This window comes from Sus scrofa, chromosome 17 (genome assembly GCF_054392235.1).
Source record: "Sus scrofa isolate SSC_HxYL_T2T_F1_AM1 chromosome 17, Sscrofa_HxYL_maternal_Yorkshire_Landrace_v2.0, whole genome shotgun sequence".
NCBI lineage: Eukaryota > Metazoa > Chordata > Mammalia > Artiodactyla > Suidae > Sus > Sus scrofa.
Window position 1 is genome coordinate 18,700,089 of NC_139399.1, and position 18,505 is coordinate 18,718,593.

The 18,505-nt window shown below is 46.8% G+C and overlaps 1 protein-coding gene across 1 annotated transcript in view; it reads left to right on the plus strand.

Annotated features, from left to right (window-relative positions):
- The first annotated feature begins 18,074 nt into the window (after window positions 1-18,074).
- CHRNB3 (cholinergic receptor nicotinic beta 3 subunit) overlaps window positions 18,075-18,505 on the plus strand; it is a 30,608-nt gene continuing 30,177 nt past the window's right edge. The window contains exon 1 of the mRNA XM_003359872.6: window positions 18,075-18,415. Coding sequence (XP_003359920.4) covers window positions 18,361-18,415 — 55 coding nt within the window. The 5' untranslated portion in view covers window positions 18,075-18,360. The remainder of the gene's footprint in view (window positions 18,416-18,505) is intronic.

The window sequence follows — 18,505 nt, forward strand, 5'->3', positions numbered from 1 at the left end:
CTTAACCCACTGAGCGAGGCCAGGGATTAAACGTGCATCGTCATGGATGCTAGTCAGATTCTTAACCCACTAAGCCATAGTGGGAACTCCAGGTGCTATTTTTTTTTATACCAGGGATAATAACACTTGGTCTATAATATTTTTCCAAGTTTGTTACAATTTGCTTACGGTGTTTTTTGTTTTTCGTTTTTTTTTTTTCCCTTGCAAACTTTTTTGATGTAATCAGACTTACTAATCCTTTCTCTCATTCCTTCTGGATTTTAAGCCTTAGGAACGCTTTCTCATTGCGTAAGTTACAGAGGAATTTGCCCATGTTTTCTTCTGGTAGTTGTAAGGCTTAGTTTTTCACATTTTGGTCCCTGATTCATTTCAAACTTATCTCAACGTACCATGAGGAGAGGGGATCTAATTTTATCCTTTTTCAACGTGGCCATCTGGTACCCAAGACCACCTATCAAAATGTCTATCTTTACCCTGCTGGTCTGAGACGTGTCCTTTATTAGATAGTAAATTTCCAATATGCAATTGGATCTTTTGTGTAGATTTTCTAGTCTATTGGTCTGTGTGTTTGTCTATGTGCTGATACCATACTGACTCACTTAAACAGTTTTATCATACTTTCCTGTTTCCTCTATTGTACTTTTTGGGGAGGGCTTCGTGGCTATACTTACCTGTTTGCTCTATTAAATAAACAAACCATTCATTCTTTTCATATATATATTTTTTTCTTTTTAGGGCTGCACCTGTGTGGCACATGGAGGTTCCCAGGCTAGGAGTTGAATCAGAGCTGCAGCTGCAAGCCTACTCCACAGCCAGGGCAATGCAGGATCCATACTGCATCTGCGACCTACACCCCAACTTGCTGCAACGCCCGATCCTTAACCCACTGAGTGAGGACAGGGATCAAACCCACATCCTCACAGACACTGTGTCAGGTTCTTAACCTGCTAAGCCACAACAAGAACTCATTCTTTTTTTGATAATTTATATGATTATAAACGTCATAATCGACCTACCCTCCAGGAGATCATCAAGACCTCGAGTAGGGCAGCCAATTCCAACAACCAGAACCCACATGCCTCTTAGAAGAAAGGCATTTGCTGGAAGGATCAAAAGATAAATCGTCCTGGCAGCCAGAAGTTCAGGTGAACTTTCCAGGAGGTGATGTCTCACTATAAGTTATGGAAAAATAAATGCATTTTGTCTACATTTCAGCATAAGAGGGCTAGTAAATTTTGATGCTGTTCCTCTTCCTCTTTTTTTTTTTTTTTTTTTTTTTTGGTCTTTTTAGGGCCACACCCGCGGCATGTGGAAGTTCCCAGGCTATGGGTTAAACTGGAACTGAAGCTGCCAGCCTACACCACAGCCACAGCAACGCCAGATCTGAGCCACATCTGCGACCTACACCACAGCTCACGGCAATGCCAGATCCTTAACCCACTGAGCAAAGCCAGGGATTGAACCCGAGTCCTCCTGGATACTAGTCAGGTTTGTCACCGCTAGGTCACAATGGGAACTCCTCCTCTTCCTCTTGATTTTTCTCATTTTTTCTTAATGCATACACGTCCTCCTGCTCATGCAGATGAGAAACCTCAGGGTTAGCTTGTCCCCTCCCTGTCCCATCAGCCACTGATTGAGGCCTGTAGGTCCCAATTGTGAGGTGTCTTCAGGTTTCCCAGGACAATATATCAGCCAACTTTAAGGCTCTCACCACTGACACCCAGCTGTCATTTTCAGAAGAAAAACATTTTTTCCCCAGCCAGCTCTGTGTATACACCCATGCCCTCTCCTAACCAACTCATTTCTTTTTTTCCCTTTTTTCCTTTCGTTTTTGGCTATGCGCCTGGCATGTGGAAGTTCCCAGGCCAGGGATCAAACCTGTGCCATGGTATCGACCCAAGCCACTGCAGTGACAATGCCATATCCTTAACGTGTTTTGCCACCCAGGGTACTCCCTAACCAATTCACTTTAACCAGTTAACTTTAAGGAGCAAGATACACCACACACCACTCACGGTCTCATCTGTTCACCACGCAGCGTAAATGCTGAAGCTGTTCATTGTATGATATTAGAACAGAGCAGTACACCTCCTCCAGACAGGGGCTGGTCACAAGCGAAAATCCACGTTCTGTGGGCTGAAGACAGAGCTCTCTTTAACGAATATCTGTACCCACATTCAGAGACTAAAAGCTAGTGTGTTTTGTCAGCCCTTGACACAAGGGTTTGGAAAAAAAGAGAGAGAGAGAAAGAAGGATAAACAAAAGAAACAAAAAAAGAAAGAAAGAAAAAGAAACCTAGTGTGTTTTATCTAGACACAGTTTAAAATTTAAAATTACGATCAGGAGGAAGTTCCCATTGTGACACGGCAGAAAAGAATCTAATATCCAGGAGGACGCAGGTCTGATCCCTGGCTTCGCTCAGTTGGTCAGGGATCCAACATCACCATGAGCTGTGGTATAGGTCGCAGATTTGGCTCAGATCCCACATTGCTGTGGCTGTGGTGCAGGCTGGCAGCTGTGGCTCTGATTCAACCTCTAGTCTGGGAACCTCCATATGCTAAGGGTGTGGCCATAAAAAAAAAAAAAGAAAAAGAAAAAAATGAAATTATTATCAGGAGTTCCCACTGTGGCACAGAGGGTTAAGTATATGGTGCTGTCTCTGGCGCTAAGTGTTCAGTCCCCAACCAGTGCCGTGAGTTAAGGATCCCAAGTTGCTGTGGCATAGGTTGCAACTGCTGCTAGGTAGGATCCAATCCCTGGCCTGAGAATTTACATGTGCTCTGGGTTTGGCCAAAATAAATAAATAAACAACAAAATTACTATCAGATTCTATTCCTAGATGCATGTCAGGAGTAACATGCACCAAAAAGACATGTACATGCGTCTCAGCCACAAGACCCCAATCTGCAAATTCACATGCCCATCAGTGAGAGAAAGAATAAATCAGAGTATGGTCCTTCAGTGGAATTCTATGCAGCAATAAAGAGAATGGACTAGTGCCAAACGCATTGCTGTGGATGACGTGCCGACAGAAATATGGACCAAAGGAACAGACCAAAAAAAAAAAGAGCATGAAGGCATAGTTCTATTTGTATGACGTTCAGGACAGGTGAAAACCACGGATGATGATACAACCAGAATAATCCTCACGGGAGAGGGCACAGTTTGGGAAGGGCACTAGGGAATCTTCTGGTGGTCAGAGATGCCCTATATGATTTGTCTGTGGTTCATCTATATATCTATATATCTATGTATATCTATATATCTATATATATTGGTTTTTGCTTTGCTTTGTTTTGTTTTTTGCTTTTTAGGGCCAAACCTGTGGCATATGGAAGTTCCCAGGCTAGGGGTCGAATAGGAGCTGTAGCCACCAGCCTACAGCACAGCCACAATGCCAGATCTGAGCTGCGTCTGCAACCTACACCACAGCTCATGGCAATGTCAGATCTTTAACCCACTGACCGAGGCCAGGGATTGAACCTGTGTCCTCATGGATACTAGTTGGGTTTGGGTTCATTACTGCTAAGGCACGATGGGAATTCCATTCATCTGTATGTTAATCCGGGTGGTGTTACCCAAGCGTGTAGCTGTGCAAAGATACAAGGAGTCATACATTTAGTCTTTGTACACCTTCCTCAGTGTATCTAATTTTATTTTTAAATTTTTTTCTTTTAAGATTCATACCTGTGGCATATTAAGGGTCCCAGGCTAGCAGTCGAATCAGAGCCAAATCTGTGACCTACACCTACAACTTGTGGCAAGGCCTGATCCTTAACTCACTGAGTGAGGCCAGGGTCTAACACACCTCACAGACACTATGTCAGGTTCTTAATGTGCTGAGCCACAGCAGAAACTCTAATATACTTTAACTTTAAAAATCTCAGAGAGGAGTTACCAGTGTAGCACAGTGGAAATGAACTGAACCAGTATCCATGAGGTTGGAGACTGGATCCCTGGCATCGCACAGTGGGTTAAGGATCCAGCATTGCCATGAGCTGTGGTGTAGGTCCCAGACGTAGCTCGGATTCTGCATTGCTGTGGCTGTGGCATGGGCCGGCGGCTATAGCTGTGATTTAACCCCTAGCCTGGGAACTTCCATATGCCACAGGTTCTGCCCTACAAAGCGATCAATCAATCAATCAATCAATCAATCTCAGAGAAACTCCCCCCCTGAATCCCCAGAGGCAGCAAACATATCCAAAATCCCTGCTTCCCCTAGCATCTGGCAGAGGAAAAGCCTGTCCTTACCCTGCCAGGAGCTCCAGACCTAAGTGTGTTCTGTGTAACAGCGCCCCCTGGAGCACAAAGACAGACACAGTTTATATTCCAGCTGAACGATTTCTCAAGCCTCTTCCCACGTTGAGGGGGAAACGCTGCTTCGGTTTATGACCAGGAAGGAGACAGAGTAAGAGCAGAACACCCACCAGGAAAACAGAAGCTTCACGGCAAAGTCCACAGCCGGCTTCACAGGCAGCTCTAAATTCCTTGAGGGTGGGGCCTTAGTCTTGTTTCATCCTTCGTGCCTTCAGCCCTGGCCTTCCCTGAGCAGATTGGAACATCAGAACGAACGAACAAATGGATAGACTGATGTTTGCGGGGTGGGAACCATACGTCCTCAGTAAAACGGCTTAACGATCGTTCCCAAAAGTATGTTTTCTCTGTGGCAAGTCCTCCTCGGGACCTCCTGATTACAAGCCCCTCTCACCTCCTTCCGCCCAATTCTATTGCGACTTCAGTGAAATATAATTATACCTAAGTGGTGGTTTTCTCAGCATTCCTCCTTGTTGAAATACGCCCCATTCTCATGGTTTGTGGCCCATGGTGAAATTTTCCAGAGATAAGAAGTGGCTTATATGCTCACATTTTCTTTCTCATGGGAATTGGCAACATGGACAGTAAACGCCATGAGCAATGGGTTCTGCCGTGTGGCCTGAGGATCTTTAGCCAAGCTCTCAGGGTAGAACATGATGGAAGATCATAGGAGAAAAATTACGCATATGATTCGGTCACTTTGCTGCACAGCAGAAATTGAACACTGTAAATTAACTATAACTTAATAAACGAATTTTTTTAGGAGTTCCTGTCATGGCTCAGTGGTTAACGAATCCTACCAGGAACCATGAGGTTGCAGGTTTGACCCCTGCCCTTGCTCAGTGGGTTAAGGATCCGGCGTTGCCCCGAGCTGTGGTGTAGGTTGCAGACGCGGCTCGGATCCCGAGTTGCTGTGGCTCTGGTGTAGGCCGGTGGCTACAGCTCCGATTCCACCCCTAGCCTGGGAAGTCCATAGGCCATGGGAACGGCCCAAGAAATGGCAAAAAAGACACACACACACACACACAAATTTTTTTGAAAACCCGTAAAAGTAAAGATCATTTGAAATACACACAGAAATACGGATACTTGGAGTTTTTCACCAAAGGCTGAAAGTAAACATTAAACTATCAAGCCTTTCCAACTTAGAAGAGTGAATTTCTCTTTGAGAGGCATCCCTGACAGCCAAGGCCCCTCCACCCAGGGGAGGGGTGTGGGGTAATTGGGAATTTTTTCCAGGCTGGTGTAGACTCAGCCTGGGACCGTGGAAGGTAATTTCTCGGTCCAAGTCTGCTTCTGTGTCTTGAGAGTTTGTTAGAACAGGAGTGGGTTTTTAAAAAAATTTATTGTATCAAAGTCTAGTTGATTTACAATGTTGTGTTCATTTCTGCTGCACAGCAAAGTGATTCGGTTGTGTACATATATTCTTTTTCATATTCTTTTCCATTACGATTTATCACAGGATATTGAATGTAGTTCTCTGTGCTCTGCAGTAGGACATTGTTGTTTATCCAGTCTATATATAATAGTTTGCATCTGCTAACCCCATATTCCCAATCCATCCCTCCCTCTCTTCCCTCCCTCTTGGCAACCATAAATCAGAACAAGAGTGGGGTTTTTTTTCTTTTTCTTTTTGGGGCCGCACCCAAGGCTTATGGAAGTCTATTCTACCCAGGCTAAGGGTCAAATCAGAGCTGCAGCTGCCAGCCTACACCACAGCCACAGCAACGCCAGATTTGAGCCAAGTCTGTGCCTGTGTCACAGCAATGCCTGATCCTTAACCCACGGAGCCAGGCCAGGGATCGAACCCCCATCCTCATGGATACTAGTCAGGTGAGCTACCACTGAGCTATGACGGGAAGTCCTCTAGCAGCTTCGTTTGTGTTCACTCCGAAGCAGCAGGAAGCAAACCCGGGATCTTTCCAACCAAATACATTCTGTGATTCAGTGCTTGGATTCCAAGACGACCCAGGGTGTCTTCCCAAACAGTTCTGCTCTTAATTTTTCTTCGTGTTACTAGGGTCAGAAAGGAAAAAAATAAAACCATGTTTTCTCAAAGCATCGGGTTGGAGTACAGGAAGCAGGCTAGGATGGTTGCTATATAATCTTTAGAAATCTGGGCCAGGCTGGCTTTATCCAAATGCCAACCTAACTACACACCTGGCAATTAGGCAGCAGGTGAGTGAGTCAGACATTTGCTTAAGGACAGGCCTGGTGATGTCACACACAAAACCTACACTCTAAACACCCTCTCTTCTTTCTTGTTGTACAGATGTCAGAGGGGGAGGGATGTGGATCACGGTTGAAGACTGAGGGGTTTCGGGGACAGGGGACTTTCAGTTTTAAAACTGGGACAGGAGTTCCCACTTTGGCTCAGTGGATTAAGAACCCAACATAGTGTCTGTAAAGATCCCTGGCCTCGCTCAGTGGGTTAAGGATCCCGTGTTGCCCGAAAGCTGCATTGTAGGTCACAGACCAGCCTGGGATCCCGCGTTGCTGTGGCTGTGGTGTCGGCTGGCAGCTGCAGCTCCGATTCCACCCCTAGCCTGGGAACTTCCAAAAGCCGCATGTGCGGCGGTAAAAAAGACAAAAAAGAAAAAACGGGCAGTTCTGGGCAAACCGGAATGGCCAGTCATCCCCATCATGACCCTTACTCAGGGAGTTTTCAAACCCAAAGGGAAAACAGAGCTCTTTGAATCTGTGCTTCAACACTCTGGCTAGGGCTTAGAATTTGAGAGCTTGAGAAATATATGATGCATGGACCTCATAGGAGAACAGCAAAAATCAGTATGTCTGGGTGCAATACCAGACATCGGTGTGTTTAAAATGTTATTTAATTTCATTTATTTATTATTATTTTTTTTTTCTTTTGTCTTTTTGCTATTTCTTTGGGCTGCTCCCGCGGCATATGGAGGTTCCCAGGCTAGGGGTCGAATCGGAGCTGCAGTCACCGGCCTACGCCAGAGCCACAGCAACTTGGGATCCGAGCCGCGTCTGCAACCTACACCACAGCTCACGGCCACGCCGGATCGTTAACCCACTGAGCAAGGCCAGGGACCCAACCCGCAACCTCATGATTCCTAGTCGGATTCGTTAACCACTGCGCCACGATGGGAACTCCCATTTATTTTTTAAATTAAAGTATAGTTGGTTTATAAGGCTGTGCCAATTTGGCATCAGGGTTTTTGAAAAAGTTCCCCAAGGGAGCACTGAAAACAGCTGATCAAATCCAACATCTTTATCTCATAGAGGAGGACTCCGACGCCGGAAAAGGTGTCCGTCCAAAGTCACACAATTCTTGAGGGGCGAGTTCGGGGTTTCTGAGTGTAGGCCAGTGTCACCCACACAACACAATCCTTTTGTAGATAATAACTGATTAGTTATCTGCAATCGGCCTCCTCACGGGGAAGTTATTCCGGACAACCCCCCCCCCATATCCCCACCCCTCACCCCACCCCCACCCTCTCCCCAACCCGCGCCTGGGCTTCAGTAAAGCGCCCCCTAGCGACCGGATGTACGCTCACAGGCTGGGATCCAATATTCTACTTGCTTCCTTCCAACTTTGCTCACTCCCAGGGGCTCCCGAGGGATTCAAACCAGCCCCCCACTTCTAGTCAGGGATCCCCTGTGCTCCTCTTTACAGATTTGGCCTCCATGGCTCTGACTCCCAACCCTCTCTCCCTTCACTCTCTGGAGGTTCCTCAGTGCAGCTGCTGTGGGCACCTAGGACCCCTCGCCTGGGTCCAGAAGCTCACCTGGCGGTGCTCCCCCCACCACCCCAAGGAGGTGTGATGACAAAACTCCTTTAATCACAGGGCTTACTTTGTAGAACAAGCCAAACCCACAGCAGCCTGTTTCCCACGCCGGGATGAGCCTGGCTGTCTGACCACTTTCTCCACAGCCCCAAACAAGCACCTACAGGGGAAGATGCAGAGCCAAGAATGAAAGAAAATGCCTCTCTAGGTGAGGCACCAGGCGAAGCAGACCAGGAACTTAACCTGGTCAGAAAAAAAGCACTGAGACATGATGACATCAGGGAAGGAAGAACGTGTCCTTCCAACAGGATGAAGGGAACATTCAGAAAAGGAACAAAAAATGAATCTTTAGGAGGTCCCATTGTGACTTAGCAGTAACAAACCTGACCAGTATCCCTGAGGACTCGGGTTTGATCCCTGGACTCGCTCAGTGGGTTAAGGATCTGGAGTTTCCATGATCGGTGGTGTAGGTTGCAGATGTGGCTCAGATCTGGTGTTGCTGTGGCTGTGGGGTAGGCCATCAGCTGTAGCTTTGATTCAACCCCTAGTCTGGGAACTTCCATATGCTGCAGGTCTGGCCCTAAAAAGGCAAAAAAAAAAAAAAAAAAAAGAATCTTCAGTGAAGATTGAAACTATAAGTGTTGGAGATCCTGTTGTGGTTCATCAGGTTAAGAACCTGACTAGTATACAAAAGGATACTGGTTCAATTCCTGGCCTCCATCAGTGGATTAAGGACCCCGAGTTGCTGTGGCTGTGCTGTAGGCCGGCAGCTGCAGCTCTGATTTGACCCCTAGCCTGGGAACTTACATATGCTGCACATGTGGCCCTAAAATGACAAAAAAAAAAAAAAAAAAAAATTAGAAGTGTTGAAGAAACTTCTAGGCCCAAGATGGAGTCACTCCTGCCCAGGAGCCTTGACAGCAAACGGAAACTTTAGGTGACTGTCGTGACCCTGCCACTGCCCACTTGACCAGAACCAGGGTAAATCCAGTCAGCCGTCCCCACATATCACGCTGACACAGGGCCCTCTCACCCCAAACCAGGTCAAGCCCTGTGGCCCCAGCCAATCAGATAGTTTACATTTTCCTCTTCCTTGCTCTTTATTCTTTAAGCATCAAAAGCTTCCTGCCTTCTGCCCCATTTTGCAGTTGTCCAAGTGGAGCCTGCTCACTTCATGAAGTGTCAAATAAGTTTGTCTGTATCACCTAAATTGTCTTCTTAAATCATTTTTTTAAAAAACAGAAGAACTGGAGTTCCCGTTATGGCGCAGTGGAAACAAATCCGACTAGGAAGCATGAGGTTTCAGGTTCAATCCCTGGCCTTGCTCAGTGGGTTAAGGATCCGGCATTGCTGTGAGCTGTGGTGTAGGTCGCAGATGTGACTTGGATCCCGAGTTGCTGTGGCTGTGGTGTAGGCTGGCATCTATAGCTCCAATTGGACCCCTAGCCTGGGAACCTCCACATGCAGCGGCTGTGGCTCTAAAAAACAAAAACAAAAACAAAAACAAAAACCCAACAAAACAAAACAAAACGAAAAACCCAGAAGAACAATGAGAAACCCTTTCTCAGCCAGGGGTCTCTGTGGGCCCCAGCCCTCCTTCTCCTGGTGGCATCCTACAGCTTCTTAAGGACATGGTGCTTCCAGGGCTTGTGGGACCTGGGCTGTCATAGTCTGGGCACCCTCACTGCCACCCCTCCTCCTCATCTGCAGTGGTTTAGTGTGGTTTGTTCCACTGTCATCAAGTGTTTTCTCCTGATGCTTGTGGTGCCTTAACTTGGAATGGGATGCCGGTCAGTGGTCTGTGGTCTATAAGCCACACGGGCCCCATTCCAGACCCACGGAGCCAGAACTCCCACAAGGGAATTTCTGTTTCTCAGAAGCTCCCAGAATGACTGGGATGAGCAGGTATGTTTGGAAAATGCTGGTATTTGAGCTTAGAGATGGTTTCTGTTCAGACCGTCCAACCTGCACAAGGTGGGCCCTTCCAGCTCAAGGTCCCGGCTGACTCTGTGCTGTCCTTGCATTGACTCATCCCCAGAATAAGTTCTCGGGGCTGAGGCTGGAGCTCCTTTCTTCGAGAACTGCGTGTGGGTGGACTAGCTGTTGAAACAAAAACCCACCCATCGCCTTTGAGTACTTAGTTTTGGATTCAGGCAGGCAGTTTTTATTTTATGGATTGATTGATTGAGGATTGTCTTTTTAGGGTTGCACCCATGGCATATGGAAGTTCCCAGGCTAGGAGTCAGATGGGAGCTGCAGCTGCCAACCCACACCGCAGCCGCAGCCACGCCAGATCCAAGGAGAATCTGCAAATTACACCACAGCTCACCACTGATAGAGGCCACAGATCCAACCAGTGTCCTCATGGATATTAGTCGGGTTCATTACACCACAATAGGAATGCCTATTTTATTTTTATTTATTTATTTATTTATTTTGTCTTTTTGCTATCTCTTGGGCCGCTTCCGCGGCATATGGAGGTTCCCAGGCTAGGGGTTCAATCGGAGCTATAACCACTGGCCTAAATTAAAAATAAAATAGGGAGTTCCCGTCGTGGCGCAGTGGTTAACGAATCCGACTAGGAACCATGAGGTTGCGGGTTCGGTCCCTGCCCTTGCTCAGTGGGTTAACGATCCGGCGTTGCCGTGAGCTGTGGTGTAGGTTGCAGACGCGGCTCGGATCCCGCGTTGCTGTGGCTCTGGCGTAGGCTGGTGGCTACAGCTCCGATTGGACGCCTAGCCTGGGAACCTCCATATGCCGCGGAAGCGGCCCAAGAGATAGCAACAATAACAACAACAACAACAAAAAAGACAAAAGACAAAAAAAAAAAAAAAAAAAAAAAAAAAAATTTAAGGAGTTCCCGTGGTGGCTCAGTGGTTAACGAATCTGACTAGGAACCATAACGTTTCGGGTTTTATCCCTGGCTCAGTGGATTAAAGATCTGGTGTTGCCATGAGCTGTGGTATAGGTCACAGATGTGGCTGGGATCCAGCATTGTTGTGGCTGTGGTGTAGGCTGGTGGCTACAGCTCTGATTAGACCCCTAGCCTGGGAACCTCCATAAGCCACGAGTGCGGCCCTAGAAAAGACAAAAAGACAAGAAAAAATTAAGGAACAATAAAATAAAATGAAATTTAAGGAACAAATAACATCTAAAACCTACATTCTTTAAAAAGGGGCCTGGCGGCATATGCCTGCAGTTTGACCTAGAGTCCACCAGGGGGAGCCCAAGTCCCGCTCACACCTCTCTGGTCCTGGTCTCGGCGGCCCAACCTTGGGGACAGAAAGCTTCCTAGGACCCCTTGCTTTCCTCCTTTGATCTCCAGAAAGAACTTGACACTTACTTCAAAGCCATGCCATTCAAATCGCTATGGATATCAGAATTGTGACTACGGAGAGGATGTCATAGATGTGGAGGAAGAAAAAGGGTTGAGACTTTGTCCCTTCCAGGAATCTTGGATTTAATGTTTTCAGTCAAATTAAGGAGTTAATTTAAATTAATTTGTGAAGGAGTTCCCGTCGTGGCGCAGCAGAAACGAATCTGACTAGGAACCATGAGGTTGTGGGTTCGATCCCTGGCCTTGCTCAGTGGGTTAAGGATCAGGCGTTGCCATGAGCTGTGATGTAGGTGGCAGACAAGGCACGGATCTGGTATTGCTGTAGCTGTGGTGTAGGCCTGCGACTAAAGCTCCAATTAGACCCCTAACCTGGGAACCTCCATATGCGTGGGTGCAGCCCCAATAAAACAAAAAGTCAAAAATAAATAAATTAATTAATTTTTGAAAATTAATTTAAATTAAGTAGGTTTTAGATCAAATTAGGAAATATCTTTATTTATTTATTTATTTTTGTCTTTTCTAGGGCCCCGCCTGCAGCTTATGGAGGTTCCCAGGCTAGGGGTCTAATCAGAGCTGTAGCCACCAGCCTACACCACAGCCACAGCAGTGCTGAATCTGAGCCACATCTGCGACCTACACTATAGCTTACGGCAATGCTGGATCCTTAACCCACTGAGCAAGGGCAAGGATCGAACCCACAACCTCATGGTTCCTAGTCGGATTCGTTAACCACTGAGCCATGACAGGAACTCCAGGAATTAATCTTTAGAGTGAAATTTTAGCCCTCAAAGGAAAGGGGATTAGTTTGGAGGGCAGCGAGATTTTTCAAGTGTAGGCACAGAAATTCCAGGCCTTTTGACTCCTATGCACTCTTACACCCATCACCAATCCCACTCATAAAACCTGCTCGGCTGCTGGTAGGAGAGTGACTCTGGCAGGCAGACTGCAGCAGGAACGGCTGAGGATGGAGTCGGGGTGGGGGGACAGAGAATGGGCTGGTCCATCCTGGTTGGATGGGGTGGGGGCAGAGAAGCAGGCTGGTTCATCCTGAATGGATAGCACGCGGAAGGCGCCCATGGGCCTTCAGCATGGAGGCTGAGTATTCTCCTCGCTCTGTTTCTCCATGACCTGACACAGTCTAACCTGATTCTACCACTTCTTCCCATGTGATGTGGCACAAGGACTTCACCTCCCTGGGCCCTGGTTTCCTCACCTGTAAAGTGGTGTTGGTGTGGAGGGTTTACCATGACGTGCAAACCTCTCAGAGCAGAAAGACAGTTTCCCAAGACTTCTTCTTTTGTGATCTAAACTTCTAGGTTTTAGGAATTCCTGTCATGGTGCAGCAGTTAGCAAACCTGACTAGCATCCATAAAGATGTGGGTTCGATCCCTCGCCTTGCTCCCTGGGTTAAGGATCCCGAGTTGCTGTGGCTGTGGTGTAGGCTGGCAGCTACAGCTCCGATTGGACCCCTAGCCTGGGAACCTCCATGTGCCATAAGTGCGGCCCTAAAAAGACAGAAAAAAAAAAAAAAGGAAAATGATAAACTTCTTGGTTTTAGAGTTCCCTGGTGGCTCAGTGGGTTGAGTTGTCACTGCTGTGGCTCGAGTTTGATCCCTGGTCTGGGAACTTCTGCATGCTACAAGCCTGGCCAAAAAGTAAAAATTAAACAAAAAATTAACTCCTTACTTTTTAGTTTTTCTCATGAAGCCTCCTTTCTAGACCCTGGGTCTCCTGACCAGATCAATATTTAACTTTCTTAAAATGCGTTGCCCTAGATAAAGATTGTCCCAGACGCTCTGGCCAGGCAGAGCTGCAGCTCTGGACACCACTCTCACAGAGACCTAGAGATTCAGTGCTGTGTAATTGTATCCTTTGTTATAAAGACAATCTACTCATTGAACACCTCGATCTGATTTAGTTTTTTTCACTCTGTAATTTTTTTTCTGTAGACATAAAGTCATAAATAAGAAAGAGGTTGAGCAGAGGAAGAATAAACCTGAAATATACAGGAGAGCCCCTTCTCAAGGCTCTGCCTCTCAGCCTTGACCTTTAAGGGTGTAATACTTTTCATTCATGTAGCGAGAAAATGTTGCAGAGCAGAGAATAATATTTGTCTTGTTAGAGGTTTATAGGAACATGGTAACCTGACCTACCCGGACAGCTGCAAAAACAAAGCGTTCCAGTATCAAGAAATTTGCCACAACCAACGACACCCCCTTCCCTTTTAGTATAAAAGAAGCCTGAATTCTAACTTGGGTAAGACGGTTCTTTGGGACACGAGTCCACCACCTTAGTTTGCCATCTTCCAAATAAACTCACTATTCCTTGCCCTAACACCTGCTGTCTTGACTTATTGGCCTGTTTCTGTGGTAAGCAGTATGAACTGGGACTCAGGAACAGACATATTTTTGTCCCAAGTTACACAAATGCAATTGCTTTCAGCTTCTCCATCTTCTTCGCATGGGCCCATCATCCCAGACTTTTGAATCTTTTTCTGGACTTTGATTCTATCTCACACAGTGAATGACAAGTTTGTATAGCTTATTTTTTTATCTTATTTTTATTTTTACAGCTACATCTGTAGCATATGGAAGTTCTTGGGCTAGGGAACGAATCAGAGCTGCAGCTGCAGGCCTATGCCACAACCACAGCAACACTAGATCCGAGCCACCTCTGAGACCTATGCGGCAGCTTGTGGCAATGCCTGATCCTTAACCCCCTGAGTGAAGCCAGGGATTGAAGCCACATCCTTATGGAGACTATGTTGGGTTCTCAACCTGCTGAGCCAGTATAGAAACTCCAAGTTTGTATATTTAATCTTGGAAGGGATCTTGGCAATAAAGCTGCTTCTCTTATTTTTGAGTTATTTGGAAATCTGATAAGCGTATCTTCCATGCCTTTAAGAAAATGCTTGAGATATTTAAACGCATCAGAGCTGAGCTGCCATCAGGGAGGCCACCACTGGAGACCTCCTTCCAGGCTGGCATCACTGGTTAACGAGTGATCTACTGATTTATGGTGGTTCCACTAGCCTCGAATTTCCCTAATTGTACTATGAAAACATTTACCATTCTCTTTTGTGTCTCCATGAAGATCACAAAATAATTTCTCAAAGTTTCTTCCATTCTCATAGCTGATAGCAAAACATTCTCCTTTTTAATGGTGTCAAGTTATGTTATCATTAGTAACAGTTCAGCTGAAGGGCAAAATTGTATACAAACAAGATGGCAACTATGAGATATTGTGTGTGTGTGTGTGTGTGTGTGTGTGTGTGTGTGTGTGTGTGGTGTGCCCACAGGAGCAGGAGGACTGGAGAAATATAGACCAAATCCTTGATAGTTAGATTAGGAAGAAGGATTGTAAGTCTTCTTAAAATTTACTGTTAGGAGAGTTCCCTTTGTGGCTCAGTGGTTAACAAACACGTCTAGGATCCATGAGGATGCGGGTTTGATCCTTGGCCTCGCTCCGTGGGTTGAGGATCCAGCGTTGCCCTGAGCTGTGATGTAGCTCTCAGACTCAGCTCAGATCCCATGTTGCTGTGGCTGTGGTGTAGGCTGGCAACTACAGCTCCGATTCGACCCCTAACTTGGGAACCTCTATATGCCATGGGGACGGCCCTAAAAAACAGAAAAAAAAAATTTAGAATTACACTACTTTCACAATTTCTATTTTCAAGTGAAAGTGTGTCTGTTTCCCATCACCTTCAGTTTGTTTTGTGGTTCTCATGACGTCTCTCCAGGACGTGATCTCGGTGGCATTCCTGCATCACCAGAAGGAGCGAGTTCACGCCTTGCCTGGAGCACAGTTGGTCGGTGATGGATGAGCAGCAGTTTTGCTGGGGCTCCCAGGATGCAATGGGATCCCCTGTTGACAATGGAGACCTTCTGATCATTCTGCTTTGATGGGCTCACCCCCACCCCAGGCAGCTGCCCGGCCCATGTTTAAGCGCGCACTGGCTCAGCACGGGACGGTTGTCTGAGATGTGCTTTTGTGTTGCCAGCTAAAAATTGCCACATGTCATCCGCCTCTGCAAGGATTAGGTCACTGGCCCCTGCAGCTGCTGACCTTTAACTCCTCCTTGGAAAGACTCAGGGTGGAGATCAGGAGTGGGCACTCTGTGCTCTGGGAAAACTAGAAGAACAAGTCTTCAGATAGATATTTTCAGGAGATTTTATGAGCCCAATTTTTAGCATCTTCTCATATCTAGAGAAGCACTAAAATCATTAACGGAGACATTGGCTTCTCCTGACTTGCAGCAACCCTCTGCCACAATGTGTGCTTGACCACATGTACCCACTTCACTCAAATCATACATAAATATCAGGGAGTTCCTGTCGTGGCTCAGTGGTTAACAAATCTGACTAGGCCCGTGAGGTTGTGGGTTCGATCCCTGGGGTGCCTCCGTGGGTTAAGGATCTGGCATTGTCGTGAGCTGTAGTGTAGGTTGCAGACAAGCAGCTTGGATCCTGCCTTGCTTTAGATGTGGTGTAGGCAGGCAGCTACAGCTCCAATTCAACCCCTAGCCTGGGAACTTCCATATGCAGCAAAAAAATTAAATTAAATTTAGAACAACTAAAATCATGTATATCATATATAATATCATATACAATACTGACTATGTCTGTGGGCCGTTTCTCAGAGTTGCCTGAAATGCTGTCTCCTCAACTATAGTCCTCACTTTGTCCCCAATAAAACTTAAGTCACCCCTCTCACATTGTGAGATTTTTTTTTTTTCCCAGTCGACAGTGTTTTGTTCTCTGTAATTTTCTTTCCTCACCATTTCCCAGGAAAGGAGTTAGGCTTCTTAGAGAGCAAAAGCAGAAGCCGATTAATGACAGCCTCTCCGCCTGTTTGATGTCTGTTTTTGCCAAAAGTCTAAACTCACGGAAGAGATGATTTGAGGTTTCTAGAGCAAAAGGGAGACGAGGTGAATGACTTTAGGGGGGAAGAGGGCTGTAAAGAGAGCTAGGTGAGAAATCCCCAGAGCCTCCAGCAGCCAGGACCAGTGACCTGGGGACCCTGTCACCCAGACTGCCTGACCAGGAAAGGGTAACAGAACCGCCACTTCCATAGGGACCACGTGGCTGGATATGGGCCCTCTGCTGTGGTCAAGGTGGACTGGGGGCTACAGTGCCTGCTTGTGTTTTGCCAGGAGCAGAGTGGAGATCACAACAGCCTCCCCAATTCTTTACTTATTATTATTTACTTATGTATTTATTTATTTTTAGGGCTGCTCCCACAGCATATGGAGGTTCCCTGGCTAGGGGTCAAATGGGAGCTGTAGCCGCTGGCCTACACCAGAGCCACAGCAATGTGGGATCCGAGCCGTGTCTGCAACCTACACCACAGCTCACAGCGTTGCCAGATCCTTAACCCACTGAGCGAGGCCAGGGACCGAACCTGCGTTCTCATGGATATTGGTCAGGTTGGGTACTGCTGAACCACAACAGGAACTCCCAGCCTTCCCAGTTCTTTTCTACCCTGGGCAAGGGGCTGGAGATCCTGTAATGACTGAGACGGAATGTCCTGCCAGTGCAGTGGAGTGGGAAGCATCACTTTATCTGATTTATTGAAAATACAGGTGACACTTTCTGCGCCCTTGGTTAGCAGCAAATCTATTCCTGAGACAGTTGTAAATTCATAGTGGGCCAGGAACACACTCACATGGACGGGAAATCAATGTCTAATTGTTTCCTTCCTCTTCCATTGAAGCCGCAGTGTTCTGTAGTGTTTGCATGTGATAGCATCCAAAGACCCACTGCAGAGAGAAGAAGAGAGACAGCCCATTCTCAGGAGCCTGTGATCTGGGGAGGGGGACAGCCACAGGCTGGAGGTCTGGGGAGCGGTGGAGAGGGGGCTGGAGGAGGAAATACGGTCCCGACTCCAGGCCTGACTGTTTTTGTTTTGTTTTTTACTAAAGTTAATTTTTCTTAAGTAAAGTATAGTTGATTTACAATGTTGTACCAATTTCTGCTGTACAGCATAGTGACCCAGTCATATTCATATATGTGTGCGTGTGTGTGTGTGTGTGTGTGTGTGTGTGTGTGAGTGTGTACACATTCCCTTCCTTTCTTTCTTTCTTGTTAGGGCCGAATTTGTGGCATAAGGAAATTCCCAGGCCAGGGGTCGAATCAGAGCTACAGCTGCCGGCCTACACCACAGCCACAGCAATGCAGATCCGAGCCATGTCTTTGACCTACACACAGTTCACGGCAATGCCAGGTCTTTAACCCACTGAGCGTGGCCAGGGATCAAACCCGAATTTTCACAGATACTAGTCAGATTCATTCTCGCTGTGCCACAAGGGGAACTCCTGTTTATCCCTTCTTAATGTAATAGTTTGCATCTACTAACCCCAAATTGCCAGTCCAGCCCACTTCCTCCTCACTCCCCCTTGGCAACCACAAATCTGTTCTCTATGTCCGTGACAGGTTCATTTGTGCCCAGGGCTTATTTTATAACTGAGAGTTTGTGCCTTTTGACCCCTCATATTCATTATTCTTAAGCTCCAGGTGCAAACTGCAGGACAGTGGAGGGACAAGAACGTCGGAGAAACTTTCCCAGGCTTCCAGGATGCACGTTTTCACGTGTGGGTTTCCCCTTCCGCTTGGATCTCCAACCATGAGAACTAGCACATTCAGAAGTCGTCATCCTCTCTCCCCTGCCCTGCATCTCTTGGCCAGAGAGTGAATTAATAAGTCAGGAGTTAGGACCCAGAGATAGTTTTCAGACTTACACGATCTGACAGCTGGCTGGAAACCAACGAGGTGTACTTTCAGAGACATCACTCGTCACCCGATGTGGATGGTTTGAGCCCAGGACGCCCTCTCTGGGCGCCACTTTCTCTGGTCCCACTTTAGACTTTGAAGCCCTGCATTTTCTTTCTCCCACCCCCTTTTGGATAGAAATATCTTGCTGTTAAAGAGAAGGAATCACATCTCTCAAGCGGCCGTCATGATGCTGGCAGCCTTTGTCCTGGTGCTCAGTGCCCTGGGTGTCACCGGCTCAGGTAAGCTCAAGTTAAAGTAGATTAAAACTTGATCACTGTTGGTGCTGATAATGTTAGAATCACAAAGTGCAGGGTGTAGGTATCTTTAGG